The 13020-nt window shown below is 48.7% G+C and overlaps 1 protein-coding gene across 1 annotated transcript in view; it reads right to left on the bottom strand.

Annotated features, from left to right (window-relative positions):
- Window positions 1-970: 970 nt before the first annotated feature.
- STYXL1 (serine/threonine/tyrosine interacting-like 1) overlaps window positions 971-13020 on the bottom strand; it is a 55120-nt gene continuing 43070 nt past the window's right edge. Inside the window, exons 7-9 of the mRNA XM_011976353.1 lie at window positions 9606-9703; window positions 6748-6860; window positions 971-1228 (exon numbers count right to left, since the gene is read on the bottom strand). Of these exons, the coding sequence (XP_011831743.1) occupies window positions 1097-1228; window positions 6748-6860; window positions 9606-9703 (343 nt within the window). The 3' untranslated portion in view covers window positions 971-1096. The remainder of the gene's footprint in view (window positions 1229-6747; window positions 6861-9605; window positions 9704-13020) is intronic.

Genomic DNA, 13020 nt, shown 5'->3' with positions numbered 1-13020 from the left:
TACCAGTCCCCTAGTCTGTGCCTTCTCCTGATGCCCAGTTTGTTCTGTGGGTGCTGCCAGCTTTGGAGAAGCACATTCGGAAAACAACTTCCAACTGGGTGCCGAGGCCCACACCTGTAATCCCAGCACTTTGGAGAGGCTGAGGCTGGAGGATCACTTGAGCCCAGGAGTTCGAGACTAGCCTAGGCAACAGAGCAAGACCCTGTTTCTACAAAAATAAAAATAAATTAGCCAGGTGTGATGGTGCATGCCTGCATTCCCAGCTACTTACTCAGGAAGCTGAGGTGGGAGGATCACTTGAGCCCAGGAAAGTTGAGGCTGCAGTGAGCCATGATTGCACCACTGCACTCCAGCCTGAGAGACAGCAAGACCGTGCCTCAAATAAATAAATAAATAAATAAATAAATAAATAAATAAATAAATAAAAATAAATTTAAAAAAAGGAAAGGGGATAAAAATAAAAGGAAAACTGTTAAGACCTTAGGAATTTCTAGAAACGTGGATAGGGAGATGGGGGAGGTGTGGTGAGAATCTCTCCTTGGTGAACACAGCCAGGCAGAAATGAGTGGGGAGCAGGGAAAGAAAATCTGTTTCAAGGGGTGGATGGCAGGAAGCACTGGGGATGAGGCAAGGGTGTGATCCCATTCCAGGAGCCTGGGGGCTAGACAAGGCTGGGCTTGGTATCTCTGGGGCTAGGGGACTGCCTATTGGTGGCCATTGTGACATCCTCTGTGAATCAACACAGGCAATCTCTGGGCACCCCCAGGCAGCCTCCAAAGGGTCTAAGTCACCAGGGGGATGCAGGGCAGCTGCTCTAGCAGCCAGATGCTCTTCCAGAGGCAGCCTCAGGGGTGCAGTTGGGATGGCCCAGGACACCTCAGGGATGCGGGTTCTCAGTGAGCCTGAGCAGGGCGCACCTGTTAGGTGGCGTGAACAGGCGCTTGGGAAGAATCAGTACAGGAGGCTGACGTGAGACTTTCAGGCAGTAAAGGCCTTCTCCTTCCAGACAAGCCTGGGTATACACACTGTGACCCTCCACCCACAAAATGCCCCCCAGCGAGGCTCTTCAGTACCCTTCGCTGGGCCGCAGAGAAGATCAGTAGAGCGGATCCATGATGTTTGTGACGGAATCTCCAAGGATAGTCTTCTCCCATTCCAGCAGCTGACTCACCAATCCCCGATTTGGACACATGTTGTTTTTGCATTTCTTGACATAGGCCCAGGACCTCTATGAATACAAAGAGAGAAAGTGAACTTCAGGATTGGTCCTGGGCCCTTTCCACTAGGATCAGAGGCAGCTTTCAGAGACAAGAGGCACTTGCACAGTGCCAGCAACACGGCTTAAGGGCTGGACACAGAAACAGGGCAGCCTGGCATGAATGCATCAGTGCTGGGAGTCATGGGAGCTGGCTCTGCCTCGGGCAAGCCCCTCTGCTTTTAAATCTGGTGACAGAAATAATTCCTAATTCAAACAGCTCCTGGGAAGATTGAGACAACATACATGAAACCACCTGTGGATGGCAAACACTATGCCAAGCCTAGCACAGTCTCAACAAAAGTTTGCATTGTGACTGGACTAATTAATGGAAAGAGGCAGAGAACTGTGGGCAAATTCTCTGAAGAAGGAAAATTCAAGCTGCCCTCCTCAGGCATCCACCTTAAAGTACAGGAAGGGTTGCTGCATGAAGGAGGGTGAGCACCTGGTCTCCCTCTGGATTGAGGACAAAGGAAAAAGGGAAAGGGAAAGGCAACAGTGGTGCCTGAAATTAGGAACAGAAGGAAATGGCCGGGTACAGTGGCTCATGCCTGTAATCCCAGCACTTTGGGGGGCCAAGATGGGTGGATCACCTGAGGTCAGGAGTTCAAAACCAGCCTGGCCAATGTAGCAAAACCCTGTCTCTACTAAAAAAATACAAAAATTAGCCAGGTATGGTGGCACATGCCTGTAATCCCAGCTACTTGGGTGGCTGATGCAGGAAAATCGCTTGAACCTGGGAGGCAGAGGTTGCAGTGAGCCGAGATTGCGCCACTGCACTCCAGCCTGGGTGACAGAGCAAGACTCAAGACTCTGTCTCAAAAAAAGGGAAGGAAGTGATGTCAACCCAACAAAGGCCATATATGAGAAGCCCACAGCTAATATCATACTCAATGGTGAAAGATAAAGCTTTTCCTCTACGATCAGGAATGAGGCAAGGGTGCCTGCTTTCGTCACTTCTGTTCAACATAGTACTAGAAGTCCTAGCCAGAACAATGAGGCAAGAAAAAGAAATAAAAGGCATCTACATTGGATAGGCAGAAGTAAACTTTCCTCTAGTCTGAAGATGACATTATTTCATATGTAGAAAACCCTAAAGATTATACACACACACACACACACACAGAGCTAATAAATTCAACAAGGTTGGCCGGGTGTGGTGGCTCAAGCCTGTAATCCCAGCACTTTGGGAGGCCGAGGTGGGCGGATCACGAGGTCAGGAGATCGAGACCATCCTGGCTAACACGGTGAAACCCCATCTCTACTAAAAATACAAAAAATTAGCCAGGTGTGGTGGCTGGCACCTGTAGTCCCAGCTACTTGGGAGACTGAGGCAGGAGAATGGCGTGAACCCGGGAGGCAGAGTTTGCAGTGAGCTGAGATTGTGCCACTGCACTCCAGCCTGGGTGACAGAGCGAGACTCCATCTCAAAAAAAAAAAAAAAAAAAAAGCAAGGTTGCAGGATACAAAACATGCAAAAATTAGTTGCATGTCTATATACTAACAATAAACAATTCAAAAAGGAAATTAAAAAAACAATTCCATTTACAGTAGCATCAAAAAGAATAAAATATTTAACCAGGGAGGCAAAAGGCTTGTATACTGAAAACTGCAAGAAATTAAAGACACAAACAAATGAAAAGACATCCTGTGTTCATGGGTTGGAATGCTTAGTATCATTAAGATGCCAATACTACTCAAAGCAATCCACAGGTTTAAGGCAATCCCTACCAAAATTCCAACAGCATTTTTTGTAGAAATAGAAAAATCCATCCTAAAATTCATATGGAATCTCAAGGGACTCCATAAAAAAAAAATCTTTAAAAAGAACAAAGTTGTATGTCTCACACTTCCTGATTTCAAACCTTCTAAAACAAAGCTATAATAATCAAAACAGTATGGTATGGACATGAACACAAAGAGACCAATGGAATACAACAGCCAGCCTAGCATAGAAATAAACCCTTACAAATATGGTCAAGCCAATTTTTTTTTTTTTTTTTTTTTTTTTTTGAGACTGAGTATCACTCTGTTGCCCAGGCTGGAGTTCAGTTGTGCAATCTCAGTTTACTGCAACCTCTGCCTCCTGGGTTCAAGTGATTCTTGTGCCTCAGCCTCCCAAGTAGCTGGGATTACAGGCATGTGCCACCAGGCCTGGCTCATTTTTGTATTTTTAGTAGAGACGAGGTTTTGCCATGTCAGCTAGGCTGGTCTCAAACTCCTGACCTCAGGTGATCCGCCCACCTCTGCCTCCCAAACTGCTAGGATTACAGGTGTGACCCACTGCACCCGGTCTGTCAAGCAATTTTTGATAGTATGCCAAGACCATTCAATGGGGGAAAAGGACAGTCATTTCAACAAATGGTGCTAGGAAAACTAGATATCCCCATGCAAAAGAATGAAATTGAAAACAGGAAATCAATAGAGAAAATCAACAAAACCAAAAGCCACTTCTTTGAAAAGATCAATAAAATCGATACTTCCTCTAGCCAGGCTAACTCAAAGAGAAGACACAATTACTAATATCAGAAGTGAAAGAGGAAACATTGCTACAGATCCCACAGATATTAAAAGGAGAATAAAAGAATATTCATACCCACAAATGTGATTGATCAATTCCTTGAAAGACACAATCTGCCAAAACTCACACAAGAAGAAACAGACAATCTGAATAGGCCTACATATATTAAAGAAATTGAGTAGTGCTGGGCGCCTGTAGTCCCAGCAGCTCAGCAGGCTGAGGTAGGAGAATGGCATGAACCCGGGAGGCGGAGCTTGCAGTGAGCCGAGATCGTGCCACTGCACTCCAGCCTGGGTGACAGAGTGAGACTCTGTCTCAAAAAAAATAAATAAAATAATAATAATAAATTGAATCAATAATTAGTAATCTTCCAAAACAGAAAGCACCTAGCGTAGATGGGTTTATTGGTGAATTCCACATATAATGGAATATTTATTATTCAGCCTTAAAAGGAAGGAACTTACATAAGGTACCTAGAGTACTCAAATTCACAGAGACAGAAAGTAGAATGGTGGTTCCCATGTGGTGATGAAGGGGGGAAAGTAAAGAGTTGCTGTTTCAGGTTTGCAAGATGGAAAAGTTTGGGAGATTAGTTGCACAATAATGTGAGTGTACTTCATGCTCCTAAGCTATACATTTTAAAATGGTTAAGATGGTAAATTTTTTGTTATATATATATATATACGTGTGTGTGTGTGTATTTTTTTTTTTTTTTTTTTTTTTTGAGACAGAGTTTCGCTCTTGTCACCTAGGCTAGAGTGCAATGATATAATCCCGGCTCACTGCAGCCTCTGCCTCTCAGCTTCTAGCGATTCTCCTGCCTCAGCCTCCAGAGTAGCTGGGATTACAGGCATGCGCCACCGCGCCCAGCTGATTTTTATATTTTTAGTAGAGACGGGGTTTCACTATGTTGGCCAGGCTGGTCTCGAACTGCTGACCTCAGGTGATCTGCCTGCCTCGGCCTCCCACAGTGCTGGGATTACAGGCGTGAGCCACCGCGCCCGGCCTGTTATGTATATTTTAACCACAAAGTTTTTAAAAGTGGTGTGAGGGGCAGAGCTTGCAGTTATAAGGTTTACTACGTCCTCACTGGGTCAGAATAAGCCCTGAAGGAAGAGTCATAAACCACACATCCCCCTTTCAGCCCAGAAGGCATCTGCTGGGACTCTCACAGCAAATGCAGCAGGCAGGAGAGACACGTGCTGTCGACCTCATTCTACCGACTGAAGGGATAGAAGGGTGAAGGGGTGTACTCAGGTCACATGTGGTAAGGGGCAATGCCCAGGCTGCAAGGCCAGTGTTCTCCCTGCCGCCTCAGGGCCCTGTTAAAAACCCAGATTCTCCAGCCGTGCTTTGGATTCCAGCTTTGCCATTTACAGCTCTGGGGCTTAAGGCAAAGTACCCGGCCTCTCCAGGCCTCCCACAAAATGGGGATAAAAGCAATAGCTATGCCACAGGGTCATTGTGAAGGTGTTTTAACGACATATAAATACTTACCAGGCAGGTAGGAGTCAGTGTTTGTTAGTTATTATAGTGTCTCTGGAGTTTTGTTATTATTTGAAGGTCTTTAAAAGACAAAGGTACTCCTAGAAGTTTAAAGGCACTGAAATTGATTTTTTTTCTCTCTTTTTTGTTTGTTTGAGACAGCGTCTGGCTTTGTTGCCCAGGCTGGAGTGCAGTGGTATGATCACAGCCCACTGCAGCCTTCACCTCCCAGGATCGAGCCATTCTCCTATCTCAGCCTCCCAAGTAGCTGGAACTACAGGTGTGCAACACCACACCCAGCTAATTTTTGTATTTTTTGTAGAGACAGGATTTTGCCATGTTGCCCAGGCTGATCTCAAACTCCTGAGCTCAAGCAACCCACCCACCTCAGCCTCCCTAAGTGCTGAGATTATAGGTGTGAGTCACCATGCCCAGTCTGCTTCCACTTCTTTTGGGCACACACCCAGGAACAGAATTCCTGGATATCCAAGACTCTTTCTAGGCCAGGTGCAGAGGCTCACGCCTGTAATCCCAGGAGGCAGTGGCAGGTGGATCACCCGAGGTCAGGAGTTCGAGACCAGCCTGGCCAACATGGCGAAACCCCATCTCTACTAAAAATACAAAAATTAGCTGGGCGTGGTGACACACACCTGTAATCCCAGCTACTCAGGAGGCTGAGGCAGGAGAATTGCTTGAACCCAGGAGTCAGAGGTTGCAGTGGAGGTTCAAGAATCACTTGAACCCAGGAGGTGGAGATTGCACCACTGCACTCCAACCTGGACAACAGAACTAGACTCCATCTCAAAAAAAAAAAAAAAAAAAAGAGCCTTTCTAGCCTGCAACTTCACCCGCAAAGTGCATACACAGGTGACAACCAAACCCACTGGCTAATGGGTTTTATTCTTTGTCCCTCTCCTTCCCCCAAACACATCCCTGGGTAAATGTCAGGGCTTTGCAGGTCCTATCAAGCCCTCTGAGATCACGAACAGGCTGTGACAGGCGGGGCAGACACCCGAAAAAGGCGCTGTCTCAGAGTCAGGAGCCCCGAGATCTGCCTGGGTTTGCCACGATGGGTCCCTGCTTCCCTCTCCTCTCTGGACCCTGCGCCCAAGGCATAGGGAGATAGGCGGGGGTGGGTGGGCGCCTGTGCTGCAGCTCTGGGACTCCAAGCAGTTCTCCCTTGGGCAACACCAAACAAACACCGGTGGACAGACTGACAGCAGTGGGGGCCATGCCGAGGGGGCTGCAGGACAGCCTGACCTGGCCTGAGTCCCTGGGCTAGTCCTGTGTATCCAGCCTCAGGCCTCAAGCCTGCAACGCTGGGGCCTTGCCCTTGGGTGACATGGGCTGGGGGGCACCCTAGACTTGGAGTTATCTGGGATTCTTCCTCCCAAAGCAGTGCCAGGGCCCCACTCCTCCCAGGTCGCACTCTGACCCCACCTCCCAGGGGGTGGCATGTTGTGAGCCCGGCTCGGGGAACGCATACCTGCAAGGTCTGCTCGTTACAATGCATGACGTAGGCTATGATGGCGGCACAGCTGCGGCTGATACCTTGGGTGGAAAAGATCAGAATGACAGAGCCAAGGTGACGGTGAGCATCTGCAAAAAGAAGTGGGGGGTTGGGTCATGCCTGGCCCTCCTCCCTGTGGGCCTGGGTTGCTGTCAGACACTGGCCTCCATGGGCCCATGGTCCAAGCATGAGTTCAAGGCCAGCCCACATGACCTCGGCAAGTCCCATGATTTCTCTGGGAGCCCATTTCATTGTCTAACAAGTGGGCATCCCTCAGTCCTGGCTGGAAGTTCCAGAAAATCATGCCTGGGCAACCAGCATCACCCGGCAAAGACCTTCTGAACTGCAGGCTTCTAGCACAGGAAGCTCTGCTACCGATGGGGCGGATGGGACCACCATCATTCCAAGAACAGTCAGGAACTGACAGAGCCAGGGTAGCCTGAGTGCCAATCCTGACTGCCACTCACTGGCCATGGGGCTTGGGAGCAAGTTACTTCCTTTCCTTTCCTTCCCCCCTCTGCTCTCTTCTCCTTTCGCCTCTCTTCTCCACTCCTCTCCTCTCCTCTCCTTTCCTTCTTTCTTTGTTGAGACAGAGTTTCACTCTTGTTGCCCAGGCTGGAGTGCAATGGCACACTCTCAGTTCACTGCAACCTCCACCTCCTGGGTTCAAGCGATTCTCCTGGCTTAGCCTTCCCAAGTAGCTGGGATTACAAGTGCCTGCTACCACGCCCAGCTAATTTTTTGTATTTTTAATAGAGATAAGGTTTCACCATGTTGTCCAGGCTGGTCTCCAACTCCGGACCTCAGATGATCTGCCTGCCTTGGCCTCTGAAAGTGCTGGGATTATAGGCATGAGCCACTGCGCCCAACTTTTTTTTTTTTTTAAATATAGACATGCAGTCTCACTATGTTGTTCAGGCTGGTCTTGAACTCCTGACCTCGGGTGATCTGCCCACCTCATCCTCTCAAAGTACTGGAATTACAGGTAAGAACCACTGTGCCCAGCCTATTTTTATTTTTAGAAACTGGGTCTTGCTCTGTTGCCCAGGCTGGAATGCAGTGATGTAATCACAGCTCACTGCCACCTTGAACTCCTGGGCTCAAGTAATCCTCCTGCCTTAGCCTTCAGGGTAGCTGGGACCACAGGCATGCGCCACCATGTCTAGCTAACTTTTTTGTACAGATGGGGTCTCACAATGTTGCCCGGGATGGAGGGTAAGTTACTTGAAGCCACAGTGTCCTCATCTGGAAAATGGGATCACAGTATACTACCTCCTCCATGCGGTTTGGTTTTGTTCTGTACTGAGCCCAGTGCCTGGCACAGAAATATCAGCTCTAATCACAGCACCCCTGAAACTGTGAGTCCTGCCCAGGGAGAGGAAACCTAAGATGGCACCCGAGGCTGGTCTGGCAACCCTCAGGAACTGAAGATTAGCATGCCAAGTGCAAAATCACAGACTGCCAGGGCTGAAGGAAGACACAGAGATGACGACGGCTACCTTCCTCACCATCTGAATAAAGGAACTGAGTGTGTAGTTTAATCCACTGACTGGCTCAGTGCTACCCAGGGAGGCAGGCTGGATGGGGGCCCTCTTTGGGCCACAAGGCTCTGACACCTCAAGGTGGGACACATGGGAAGTCTCGGCCTCAGGCCCTAGTCAAGTGACATTTGACATGTGCTAGGCAAATAAAGGATGGTTGGGGCTGGGTGCGGTGGCTCACGCCTGTAATCCCACTACTTTAGGAGGCTGAGGTGGGTGGATTGCTTGAGCTCAGGAGTTCAAGACCAGTTTGGGCAACGTGGCAAAATCCCATCTCTACTAAAACTACAAAAATTAGTTGGGTGCGGTGGTGCGTGCCTGTAGTCCCAGCTACTCAGGAGGCTGAGGTAGGAGGATTGCTTGAGCCCAGGAGGTGGAGATTGCAGTGAGCCAAGATTGTACCACTATACTCCAGCCTGGGTGAACAAGCCAGACTGTCTCAAAAAAATAAAATTTAAAATAAGGGATGGTTGGGCCAAAACGCCATGCTCCAGCCCCTGGTACAGTGGCTCAGGCCAGGAGCTGTTGGTGCCAGACAGGCAGGCACGGGGTGGGGACTCCAACCTGACTCAGCCCTGCTCTCTCTACACATCTTACTCTCCTCAGGCAATCTGGAGCCGCAGGAACGAGTTAAAAATCCATTCGTGATGAATTAAGTAACTGGTGGGCACCACTTGGGTGTGGTAGCTCATGCCTATAATCCCAGCACCTTGAGAGGCTGAGGTAGGAGGATCGCTTGAGGCCAGGAGTTCAAGACCTGCCTGGGCAACATAGCAAGACCCCAACTCCACCAACCAACCAACAAACCAAAACAAAGAAAATCTTGGAAGTGAGAACTGAAAGAGCTTTGTAGTCTTCCTTCCGTTCCACCCACATCCCACAGACCAAGGATGAAGGCGGGGATGGAGAGAGACTTACCTCCTGGTCCCCAGAGCACAGCCTAGAGCCTCCATGAGCATGTGTGCTTGGGGGTAGCCATCACCCTCATTTTACAACAAGCCCAGAAGGGCACAGCCATCTAGCCAGGGCCAGAGCCCAGGACGCTCAGCTCACAATCTTGGGCCCCACTGCCCTCAAGGTAAACACCACTGTTGCTCGTTTCACTGAGGGCTCCCGAGAAGTTGGACGTGTCCTGGAGCTTATCTCACCCAGGTGGGGCATATGCTGAGCTGGGCCCTTTCTCTCCAGAGCATGGGGAGTCGTGATCCAGAATAAGCCTGTGAAGGAGGCTCCACTGCCCCTCTGCTTCCCAGACACAGGCCAGTTGCTACCCGGCCAAGGAACGCTCCTTACCAATGAAGTGACACATGTGGCGTAAGAAGGGGAGAATCTGGGCTTCTGGGGAATCTTCTATCTGGATGTGCAGAAGCCTGTCAGGATCGCCTGCAAAACTACATGGAAAGACCGCACAGGTCATCGGGTGGAATGCAGAATGCAAGCCGCCCCACTGCGGGGTTTTCATCGCAGCAGAAGGGCCACAGGGAAGACGCTGAGCTTGTGTAAGGCGGAATGTGCACAGGTAGCTCAACCTCTCCTGGAAAACAACATCCAGGCTGGGTGTGGTGGCTCATGGCTCTAAGCCCAGTAATTTGGGAGACAGAGATGGGAGGATCACATAGCCAGACCCTCGTCTTTTTCTTTTTTTTTTTTTTTTTGAGACAGAGTCTCACTCTGTTGCCCAGGCTGTAGTACAGTGGCGTGATCTCAGCTCACTGCAACTTCTACCTCCAAGGTTCAACCGATTCTCCTGCCTCAGCCTCCCAAGTAGCTGGGATTGCAGGCATATGCCACCACGCCCGGCTAATGTTTATATTTTTAGTAGAGACGGGGTTTCACCATTTTGTCCAGGCTGGTCATTGAACTCCCAGCCTCAGCTGATGTACCCGCCTTGGCCTCCCAAAGTGCTGGGATTACAGGTGTGAGCCACCACACCCAGTCAAAAAAAAATTTTTTTAAGTACCTATCTTGGCCAGGCATGGTGGCTCACGCCTGTAATCCCAGGACTTTGGGAGGACAAGGCAAGAGGGTCGCTTGAGGCCAGGAGTTCCTGACAAGCCTGGGCAACATAGTGAGACCTTATCTTCTACAAAAATTAAAAATTAAAAAAAAAAATTGTTAATACACCTAACTCACAGGGGTGCTGTGTAGACTGAGGGAAGTAATCTGTTCAGGGCACTTAGCAATCTGCTTGGTGCATAGTACATGTCACATTGCTATTATGATGAACCCAAAACATGGTACTCTCCTAGAATATGGTGCAATCATTAAATGAGGACAGGAAAGCACATTTAATGACCTTGGAGAATAAGCCCACTGTGTTAAATGCAGAGAGAGAGGTAAGAGGGATGGAGATGGTGGGGCTGCTGTTTTATCTGTTTTATTTTACTTCCTTTTTTGAGACAGAGTCTTGCTCTGTCACTCAGGCTGGAGTGCAGTTGAGTGATCTCAGCTCACTGCAACCTCTGCCTCCTCAGTTCAGGCAATTCTCACACCTCAGCCTCCAGAGTAGCAGGATTACAGGCACCTGCCACCATGCCCTGCTAATTGTTGTATTTTTAGTAGACATGGCTACTTGGGAAGCTGAGGTGGGAGGATTGCTTGAGCCTGGGTCAAGCTGAGCTGTGACCACACCACTGCACTCCAGCCTGGATCACAGAGTGAGACCCTGTCAAAAAACAAAAACAAAAAAATCAAAAAACACAAACAGGCCAGGCACAGTGACTCACGCCTGTAATCCCAGCACTTTGGGAGGCCGAGGTGGGCGGATCACCTGAGGTCAGGAGTTCGAGACCAGCCTGGCCAACGTGGCAAAACCCCATCTCTAGTAAAAAATACAAAAATTAGCCAGACGTGGTGGCAGGCGCTTGTAATCCTAACTACTTGGGAGGCTGAGGCAGGGAGAATTGCTTGAACCCAGGAGACAGAGGTTGCAGTGAGCCAAGATCATGCCACTGCACTCCAGCCTAGATGACAGAGCGAGACTCCATCTCAAAAAAAAAAGAAAAAAAATTATTGAGATCATTATGGATTCACCTGCAGTGGTAAGAAGTAACAGAGAAAGTCCTTTGTAGATACACTGTGCCCTGTTTCCCCAATGGCAACATTTTTGCAAAACTATAGCATAATGTCACAATCAGGATATTGACACTGATACAATCTATCAGTCTTAGCAGGTTTATCCAGTTTTACCTCTGTGTGTGAGTGTGTGTGTGTGTAGTAAGTTCTACAGAAATTCATCACTGGGCTGGGCGCAGCGGCTCACACCTGTAATCCCAACACTTTGGGAGGCCAAGGCGGGCAGATCTCCTGAGGTCAGGGGTTTGAGACCAGCCTGGCCAACATGGTGAAACCCTGTCTCTACTAAAATACAAAAATTAGCCAGGCATGGTGGTCGGCGCCTGTAATCCCAGCTACTCAGGAGGCTGAGGCAGGAGAATCACTTGAACATGGGAGGTGGAGGTCGCACTGAGCCAAGATTGTGCCACTGCACTCCAGCCTGGGCGACAGAGTGAGAGTCCATCTCAAAAAAACATAATAGAAATTTATCATTGTGTAGGTTCATATATCCACTATCACTCAAGAGAGTCAACAGTTCCAACACTAAGGATCCCTTCTGTTTCTTTTTGTTTGCTTGTTTTTGAGACAGAGTCTCACTCTGTTGCCCAGGCTGGAGTGCAGTGGTGTGATCTCGGCTCACTGCAATCTCCACCTCCCTGATTCAAGTGATTCTCATGACTCAGCCTCCTGAGTAGCTGGGATTACAGGCATGCACCACCATGCCCAGCTAATGTTTTATATTTTTAGTAGAGACGGGGTTTTACCATGTTGGCCATGTTGGTCTCAAACTCCTGACCTCAGGTGGTCCTCCCACCTCAGCCTCCCAAAGTGCCGGGATTACAGGCGTGAGCCACTGTGTGCAGCTCCTTGTGTTGTTCTTTTATAACCACCTCTACCTCCCCTGCTCCCTTCCCTAACTCTTGGCAACCACTTATCCGTCTTCTATTTCTAAAATTTTGTCATATCAAAAATGCTATATGAGGCCGGGTGTGGTGGCTCACACCTATAATCCCAGCACTTTGGGAGGCTGAGGCAAGAGGATCACTTGAGTTCAGGAGTTCAAGGCCAGGCTGGGCAACATAGTGAGAGCTCGTCTCTTTTTTTTAAAAAATAAATAAATAAATGCTACATAAATGGAGTCACATTGTCTGTAACCATTTGGAATTATCCCCCTGCCCCACCCCTCGGCATTTATTCACTGGAGATCCAAGTTGCCGCAGGTATCAACAGTTTCTTCCTTATGATTGTTGAGTGGTATTCCATGGAGTGTATTTACCACAGTTTGTCTAGTTCTTTGCCAGCTGGACAGCACTGTGAATATTCATGCACAGGTTTTGGTGTGAATATAAGTATTTGTTTCTCTGGGATACATGCCCAGAGAATGCCTTTTAATATCTAGAAGCAGGAGGCAGAGGTGGGAGGCAGAGGCAGGAGCATCACTTGAGCCCAGAAGGTTGAGGCTGCAGTGAGCTATGATTGTGCCACCGCACTCCAGCCTGGGCAACAGTGCAAGACCCTGTCTCTAAAATGAAATAAAATATAAAATAAAATATAGCCTGGGTGTGGGGGCTCATGCCTGTAATCCCAGCACTTTGGGAGGCCAAGGCGGGCAGATCACTTGAGGTCTGGAGTTCGAGACCAGTCTGGGCAA

This window comes from Mandrillus leucophaeus, unplaced genomic scaffold, assembly GCF_000951045.1.
Source record: "Mandrillus leucophaeus isolate KB7577 unplaced genomic scaffold, Mleu.le_1.0 Scaffold164, whole genome shotgun sequence".
NCBI lineage: Eukaryota > Metazoa > Chordata > Mammalia > Primates > Cercopithecidae > Mandrillus > Mandrillus leucophaeus.
This window is presented reverse-complemented; position numbering and strand designations above follow the sequence as displayed.